The 9,199-nt window shown below is 45.0% G+C and overlaps 1 protein-coding gene across 1 annotated transcript in view; it reads left to right on the plus strand.

Moving 5' to 3' along the window:
- Window positions 1–265: 265 nt before the first annotated feature.
- jph3b (junctophilin 3b) overlaps window positions 266–9,199 on the plus strand; it is a gene marked incomplete at both ends in the record, with an annotated part of 20,640 nt that continues 11,706 nt past the window's right edge. Inside the window, one exon of the mRNA XM_083666100.1 lies at window positions 266–647. Within this exon, the coding sequence (XP_083522226.1) occupies window positions 266–647 (382 nt within the window). The remainder of the gene's footprint in view (window positions 648–9,199) is intronic.

A 9,199-nucleotide genomic window follows, 5' to 3' on the forward strand; every position in this document is an offset into this window, starting at 1 on the left:
CTCCAAGAGGATGGTCTGATCAGGCTTCCGCTACTCCTGTCTGGCCTCACAGGAGGGACCTGCTACTCTTGGGGGCTAGCTTTCTTTTTCCTCCTTTCATTTTTGTTTTTCTTCGAAAAGGAGGAGATTAATGTGGGCGTCTTCCTCCTCCCCATCCAACACCTCATCATCAATAAACCCCACCCAAATCTGATTCGGTTAGTTTTTTCTTTTTTTTTCTTTTTTTTTTTGAGGGTAGGGGGATTTGCCAAAACCTATTTCATGCATGTCCACTGGGGGCAGGTTCAACTTTGATGATGGGGGGTCATACTGCGGCGGGTGGGAGGAGGGCAAGGCCCACGGCCATGGCATCTGCACGGGGCCCAAGGGCCAGGGAGAGTACTCAGGGTCCTGGAGCCACGGCTTCGAGGTGGTGGGGGTCTACACCTGGCCTAGCGGCAACACCTTCCAGGGCACCTGGGCTCAGGGCAAGCGCCACGGCATTGGGGTGGAGAACAAGGGCAAGTGGGTGTACAAGGGCGAGTGGACCCACGGGTTTAAGGGACGCTACGGCCTCAGGGAGAGCACGGGCACCAGCGGGAAGTACGAGGGGACGTGGAACAACGGACTGCAGGACGGCTACGGCACGGAGACCTACTCTGATGGAGGTAGGAAGTCCAGTAACAACCCCCCAAGCCCCCTAGCCCCCCCTAGACACTTGTGTTGTAATTGAGAGGATAGAGTGGGTATAACCATGATGGTAGTAGAGCCATATGATGAGGATGAGTGCCCCTTCTCTAATAGGCAGGAATATCTGGATATTGAGATAGCGACAGGTACAGTCGGCCAATTATTTTCACTGATGTGACAGTAATAGAGGGAAGTGTGGAGCTAGGGGTGCCGTGAGGTCATCCCACTCCGCGGCTGTGTGTCAATGTCTACACTGGAATATTGTCCCACTTAGAGCCCATGGCCGGTACACTGCATGATATTATGGTATATTAGTGTGGATATTGGAACATAGCCCATCTACTTTAGTAGTCCATTACTACCCCTACAGTCTGTCCCCCTCGTTCAATCTTCTCTCTTCTCCTCTCTCTCTCAGACACACACCCCAGTCCTTCTCTCTCTCTCTCTCTCTCTCTCTCTCTCTCTCTCTCTCAGCCACACACACACACAAACACACACACTAGTCCTTCTTTCTCTCTCTCTCTCTGTCTCTCTCTCTCTCTCTCTCTCAGACACACACGCACACACAAACACAATCACACACAAACACAATCACACACAAACACACACACTAGTCCTTCTCTCTCAGGCCATCTGTCATTAGGATGAGCAGTCTCCTCTCCTCTCCTCTCCCCTGCTCATTCTCCAGCTGCAGAGGGGGATAAATTTGGAGGCCCAAATTAAGGCCATCCGGACACCGCAGTCAGAGAGAAAGAGATTCCAGGTCACCCTGGAAAAGCCCTGAGTAGAGAAGCAAGGAATAACCAGTTAGGCTGTAGTTCCCCTGTGAACCAGACACAGAGGAACACCTGTCTGGTAGGGAGAGGCCTTTAAGGCCATGGATACTGTAGGTAGCCTGAAAATGATAGTGATGATATACTGGAGCCTTCTACCCTCCTCTTAACATAGACACATAGATCACAGATCCAGATACTGTATATTCATCAAAACACCTCACCTCAACAACATATGAATGCAACACAACAAAGCGACCAAAAAGCCCACCGCATCAACATAAACAGACAGAGTCTGTGGCATAGTTCAATTTCCCATGGTTTCCTAAAACTCTGTTACATAAGCGTAGCTAGAACCAGAACCTTACACAACACCACCAGCCCAACTCTGGCTGAGCCAGGAAAGAAATGAGGACAAATACGTTACCATAACACGACCACTGGCGAGGTACCAGGCCTGCTTGGCTGTGTTATTAATTAAAGGATGGAAGTACGGTGTGACAAGTGAGAGAAAGAGAGGTGGATGTGAGAGGATAGAAGAGGGGGAGGTATCGAGGGAGGAAAAGGGAGTTATGGGAAGATTTGAACCATAAAGGAAACAGAGATCTGTCTCAATAGTTATGACTCAAACGATGGAAGTATGACATGTGAGCGGAAGAGGGGGATGTGGGGGAGGACAGGAAGGAAGGTGGGAGGGAGGAGAGTTCTGGTAGGATCTGTCTAGCTGCTCCACTAATGGGGTAGGAGGTGAAGCCATGATGGTTGCCCTGTTGGCAGTTGGCAGTCTGACAAGATCTTCTCGACATGGATTTGAACAGAAACAGAATAATCGCAAACTGAACTGGAGCTGTTCTGCTTTCTCTGTAGTGCCATTTGATGCATTACTTTCACAAGCGTATGTGTGAGAATGACAGAAAAGACTCTATTTCATATGAGCGAGAATATGTATGAGCTCAAAATACCAGGGAGAGCATAACAGGTAGGATAAAAACCAAAGGATGGAAAACCTGAGATTCTAGACACTTTCTATATATTGCAGTGCTCTAGAGAGTAGCTATAGTACGTATGCAATCTCTTATGTAACACTTCAGTGTGTACATGAATCACTCAAGTATCTGTTGACAGATGGCAGAGTGTATAGGCTACATACTGTTGCATCTAGGGTTCACCATCGTATGCCCAATAACAATGCTAATCATGTGATTCCACCATAAAACATGGAGAATAACAAGTAGTCCTACGAGCATTTTTGGACAACAACCGGCATTTGCACACAAAGCAAACACAACCTGCTTTTAGAGACGATGACAACAACAAAAAAGGATGGAAAAATGTTCAGGGATGAATTACTGTATTTCTTCATTTGTATCTGTTTTTTTTTCTATCTACCCATCCGTCTATCTATCCGTTTGTCTGTCTGTCTGTCTGTCTGTCTGTCTGTCTGTCTCACTTGTTCCTCTCAGAACCTCTCTAGTTCCTCTGCATTACAGCAGCGGTGGAGCCTATGTACAGTAAGGTTGCTGTGGAAACGCACACAGACATGCAGCAGGTCAGAGTGTCACTGGGGACTCAGTGTTCTTCGCCCTGATTGGCTGGCTGCCTCTGCTAATGGTGTTTACTTAATTTGGCCCTAATCTGGCTGCCTAATCACGATCATTGTGGACGGAGAGAGAGAGAGGGGGGGGGGTTACAGTGGCTGGGGGCTGGGGTTACAGTGGTATGATTGTCTTTCCCTATTGTCTTAGATTCAGAATGTTACTGGGACACGCTCTTTCCCCTGACTCAGATCATCCAAATGGAACACCTCTATTCCCCCTAGATATGTTCATAATGCTACATTAGATACTCTTTGATAGAGTAAGAATGCTACGATGTCTTTAGATTCATAATACAGCACTGTCTTTTGTCTTGGAGGGACTCAGAATGTCACACTGTGTTGAAAGCTGTGTCTGCAGTCATGAAGCCAGACTGCTACAATGGGTCTGCTTATTGTATAGGCTTGATCTTAACCCATCAGATAAGATCAACTGATCATCACATCACACTCACAGCTACAGGAAACTGTTCTCCGCCAGCTTCTTCTTCGGTATGAGTTAAAGTCACATCTGTCAATCTCAGCAGTAGGCTACAGTATGTTGTAGCCTATATCCTCTACTCCCCTGACCTACATGTATACCAAGATGGTTGTGTGAATGTTTTGCACTGTGGTATAATGGTGATGTAGGGTGTTTTCTTGAGTAAGTTATTTTATCTCAGCCACTCACTGTTGATCCAGATAATAGTATGGGGCTATATAAGGAGCACATTGGAACACAAAATGATGAGCACGATCTAAATCTATTTCCTGATGTCCAGGGCAATTTCTATGGAATTACGGTTCAAATGATAATGCTATTTGATGATGTTTTATGAGCTAAATAATCCTTAAATGGAAATATCAAAGACTTGGGGGGCACATCATCGCCTTTGCGACAGAAAAAAAAGTCAAAACGAAATCCCTTAACCGGATAACATCCGTAGTCGATTTAAGCTTACTGGGAGATTTAGCTTTTAACTGCAGCTCATTTCGAATGTTGATGTTTCTGCAACAGTTTCTGTCGGTATTCTGTCCTGGATTACATGTATGTGTGTGTGTGTGTGTGTGTGTGTGTGTGTGTGTGTGTGTGTGTGTGTGTGTGTGTGTGTGTGTGTGTGCGTGTGTGTGCTTTATCCAGTTCTGCTCTGGCTGCCTTGCCAAAAGAAGTAGGCTACAGTGGCATCGCATCAAACATGCACATTGCCTCATCTAGCTTGCTTAAGACACGCTCTCTGTGGGCACATGCCTGTGACTAGTATCCTTGGTTACAGTATCTCCTGAAACAAAACTGTAGGAGCCATTTATGGTTTCCTTCTTTCTTTCTCTCTCTCTCTCTCTCTCTCTCTCTCTCTCTCTCTCTCTCTCTCTCTCTCACTCTCCCTCTCCCTCTTGCTCTGACTTAGTGCTGACATAGTGAAATATAAAAAGATTAATAATTCATGAAAGAACCAATCCAAATACACATCTTGCATTCCTTACGCTAGTCCCAATTTCCTCCTTTTATGAATATAACCCACTATGAGGCGAGACCTAGGCTATAATCAAAAACTCATTAATTGTTTATTGAGCTTTTAAAAACCGCAATTGTATTTGGAAACAGAGAAACATTGCGCATTGTTATAATTATTATTATTTTTTTTAAATCCAATCCAATCCGGATGCTGTATGTGATGTTTCCGCGTCTTTGATCTTTACGTGTTAACCATTTCCCTCCTGTCATCGCTATGTAACGCATCTCGCAGGCCTCCGGCGGGAGGCCAATGATTCATCCTTGAACGGAAAGATTGACACGTTTTGAATGAAAATAACTGCGTCATTGTTTCCACTCCACTGTTTTTCGTGGATACAATTGAATAATATGCTCACTGATTACCACTAACACGAGCATGACGAGTTCTGAGAAATGTCCCCCGCCTCGAGTTTCTTTTTTTTTCACCACGCACGGATTAACTCATGAAACTAGCTTGTAGTAAATTGTAAATAGACTTCGTGCTCCTGCGCTGAAGCTGTGAGGCCACCTACCCGTGTAGTTACTTAGATACCAGTACAGCAAACCACCGATAGACGTGCTTCCACCCCCGCGGATAGATCTTGATTTCAGCACCACGGAGAACTCCTGCATTCCATTGCGAAGGATCAAGTCAAAACATGAATACTAGCATTTATTTACCTGGATCCACACTGCATGTGCTTTAGCAAACTTTTCTTTCTAACTTGGATAAAGCACAATCAGTAACTTAATGATCCAGGCAAAATGTGTGTGTGAGGAATATTCTTGACGAAATGTGATGGTTACATTTCTGCAACGACTGTATGTAGTTTGTGACTATGTTATGAAAGCTATTTTCTGGCTGACACAGGTGTGCTGACTCGATCCAAGCATACCATACCAGCCTATCCGTTATTCAACGATGCAGTGTTCATCCTCAAATCCTGTACGACTTTGTTCCAGGTGATATTGGATTAGAAGTAGACATGGCACACAATAGCATGCACCACCTTATGTAAATAGTATGTAGGCTGACATATATAATAGCTGGGGCCTACAGGCTTACAGTTGTACCTAGTTACAGTGCCTACCGAGGCCACATGGTCAGGCAAAAAGGTGGCGGTTATGCCATGAATTTGCAGACTTGTAGAGGGCCTTTGTAGGGCCCTAAATCTACACTTCAATTGTTGCCACTATATACTGTGCCACTTTCCATTTCGCCCAACCAGGTTTCAACCATGAATTAGTTGGTTGATGTACAACAGACCATAATGATCCATCCAACTACTCTAATGATAGTACTGAGATTCAAATCCTAATGAGAGGAGGTGTCCCCATGGCAACATAGATAGATACCTAGAGAAACTGAGTTTACCTGTGAGAGAGACATCTTTTCTCTGTTTCCTTTACACTTGACCTCTCTGTGAGTTGTGCTGTGCTGTGAGCTGAGAGCAGGCCAGTCTTTGACTATGTCTTCTATTGTTGCTGTAGTGTCTGATTCTGGCTAGTGTACCTGGGGGTCTTGATTTAACAGACCTGGAAGTTATTTCACTCTGGGCTTTATTTCAGCTTTGTCAGCAAAAAGTGGAGTACTCTACTGCCATTAGACACACACTCTCGCTTTCTCTTCCTCTCTCTCTCTCTCTCTCTCTCTCTCTCTCTCTCTCTCTTTTTCTCTCTCTCTCTCTCTCTCTCTCACACACACACACACACACACACACACACACACAACCCCCCCCCCACACACACACCACACATATTTCTCTCTCTCTCTCTCTCTCTCTCTCTCTCTCTCTCTCACACACACACACACACACACACACATAGTCTCAAGTGTATCCCCAGGGATTAGACTGAACAGTAGGGGAAGGTGCAGAGTAGACAGATAGAGAACCGGAAGTGATCCTGAGTAGAAAACAGGATAAGTGCAAAAGCTGGAAGCAAGTGGCTAATTTCCTTCCTCTCTCTCAATCACTGTGTGTGTGTGTGTGTGTGTGTGTGTGTGTGTGTGTGTGTGTGTGTGTGTGTGTGTGTGTGTGTGTGTGTGTGTGTGTGTGTGTGTGTGTGTGATAATCCTATCAGTTTAGTGCAGTGTTTGATCTATCGTATGGCAAACAGCTGCAGACAGACAGGATCAGGATCAGACGGGTGTGGCCAGATGTCAACCAGCTGTCTAGGAGGAAACAGCAGGAGGTCAGATAGGTGTGTGGTGTGTGGTGTGTGTGTGTGTGTGTGTGTGTGTGTGTGTGTGTGTGTGTGTGTGTGTGTGTGTGTGTGTGTGTGTGTGTGTGTGTGTGTGAGAAAGAGAGCGAAGTTGGGGGCTTATTGCCACAGTGTCTAGATCAGAACCAAAGAAGGGAGTCTATGACAACAATTAGGCCATGGGACACTTTCTGCATGTCTTGGAGAGAGTTCTCTCTCTCTCTCTCTCTCTCTCTCTCTCTCTCTCCAACCTCCACTGGCAGCAGCAGCAGTAAGAGCAGAGTTTTGGTGGGGTGTTCTTACTCTCTGCTATTGCTTTAGGGAGCCATCCAACCTTGTGCCTTTAGGGGGCCATCCAACCTGTGTGTGTGTGTGTGTGTGTGTATGTGTGTGTGTGTGTGTGTGTGTGTGTGTGTGTGTTTGCACTTAGAGGTAGGGGGGACAGTGTGTATGTGTGTGTGTGTGTGTGTGTGTGTGTGTGTGTGTGTGTGTGTGTGTGTGTGTGTGTGTGTACCAGTAAGTAGAGTGGAGGGGGGGACGGGGGGGTATAGTACTGAGTGCATTGTGGTAGAGGAGTTGGAGGGGAAGTGATACAAAACAGAGATACAGATATACTGTAGTGGTGCCAGTCCTTATATGGGCATGTGTGTGCTGATTCCACACTTAAGCAGCGTATTCTAGAATGCTTCCAACGATGAATCACCAATTCAGGAAGAGTTGTTACATCACAGACTTGGCCCAGCCACTCACTGACAGCATAGGAAGGACAGAATATAGATCAGATAGACTGATACTGTACAGTCTTGTACAGAGTTCAACTATGTCTGTGTGTGTGTGTGTGTGTGTGTGTGTGTGAGAGAGAGAGATAGAGAGAGAGAGAGAGGGGGGAGAGAGAGAGAAACGCAGCAAATTGTCCTAGATTTCAGCACCATGGAGAGATCCTAAGCTGGAGAGGAAGAGCGAGATCCTGCTACTGTACTATCTAAAATGCCAACTATATATTATGAGCACTCCAAGGTAGTGATCAATCAGGACTGTTGGCAGACACCATGTTGACCAACTGCCATGATGGAACTTGGAGAGAAAGGAACATTCCATTATTCTGTTGGCAAAATGACCCATAAATAACCGGTTTGACAGATAACCTGATGGACATGGTGATAGATGTGATAAATGATAGAAATCCTCTTGTCCTGTGTCCAAAGTGTCTATCTTACAAAGATTGATTGGCAAAATGCTGAGATTTTGGTCTAGTGGTTAGCACTGCCAAGTCTGGACAACATTGGTCTAACAGACTGGGGTTCCAGCCTCTCTCCTACTGTGTCTCCCCTTCATCTGTTTCCTCCTCTATTTCTAGTCTATATATATATATATAAATATGTATATTTTTAGTCTCTACAAACATCTATTTCTAAAGATCTAGAGCTCAACAATATCTAAGAAGTGCTACAGCATGGAATGCAGTTATATCATTGTTGCCTTTCGTAGTAGTCGTCATGGCAGTAGTACTGGAGTGTTTTGTTGTTGTTGTTGTTGTTGTTGCTGTTGTTGTTGTTCACGTACTGTAGTATTGGTTGCATTATACTAAATGAAGCCTTTAGGCTCAGTGTCTCAAGTACAATCCAGTGCTGCAGGGTGAGAGTGAGTACCCAGACAGTATTAGTAGAACACAGAGGGATTTACAAGTAATAGACTATGAAATGATTCCTCCTCTCTAGTCTCTCTCTCTCTCTCTCTCTCTCTCTCTCTCTCTCTCTCTCTCTCTCTCTCTCTCTCTCTCCTCTACATGTCGTTTAAGCTCATACAAGCTCCTTCTCTGTCTCTCCCTCTTTTTTACTCTCTTCCCCTCTCAAAAGCTTAACCATCATCATATTTTACCCTGTAGGCTATTAATTCAAGGTAAACAACAAGCAGAATAACAGGTGCTGCATTAATCTTCCTACCCACAGGATTAACAACATTGAGCTTCCTTAAATCATGTCAGAATAAAGTCTTTTCTCGTCTGCCTGCTCTCGATTCCAACCACATAGAGAACTATTATTGTTATCAAGGTTTCAGTGGGTATTCAACTCTGATCCATTCATCAATCAAAAACTGATCTTCTATGGACTCTAATTGTCATGGCAGTAATGATCTGAGAGAATGCTAGGATTTCTGTTGCCCAGGAGTTCAGCTCAATAACAGACCAGTTACAAGTGGTCATAGGTTCCAATGACAATGTTAATGTCTTTCTGTCTGTTTGTGTGTCTGTCTGTGTGTCTGTCTGTGTGTGTGTTTGTGTGTGTGTGTGTGTGTGTGTGTGTGTGTGTGTGTGTGTGTGTGTGTGTGTGTGTGTGTGTGTGTGTGTGTGTGTGTGTCCGTCTTTCTGTCTATCTGTATGTCTATATATCTATCTATTGGCCATGCTCAGCCCCTTTTATCTGACCTTGGCCCATATCTCTTTCACAGGCTGTTATTGTTGTCCCCCACAATGAAATCGGGGACAATGGA

The sequence above is a fragment of the Argentina silus genome, assembly GCF_951799395.1.
Source record: "Argentina silus genome assembly, chromosome: 3".
NCBI lineage: Eukaryota > Metazoa > Chordata > Actinopteri > Argentiniformes > Argentinidae > Argentina > Argentina silus.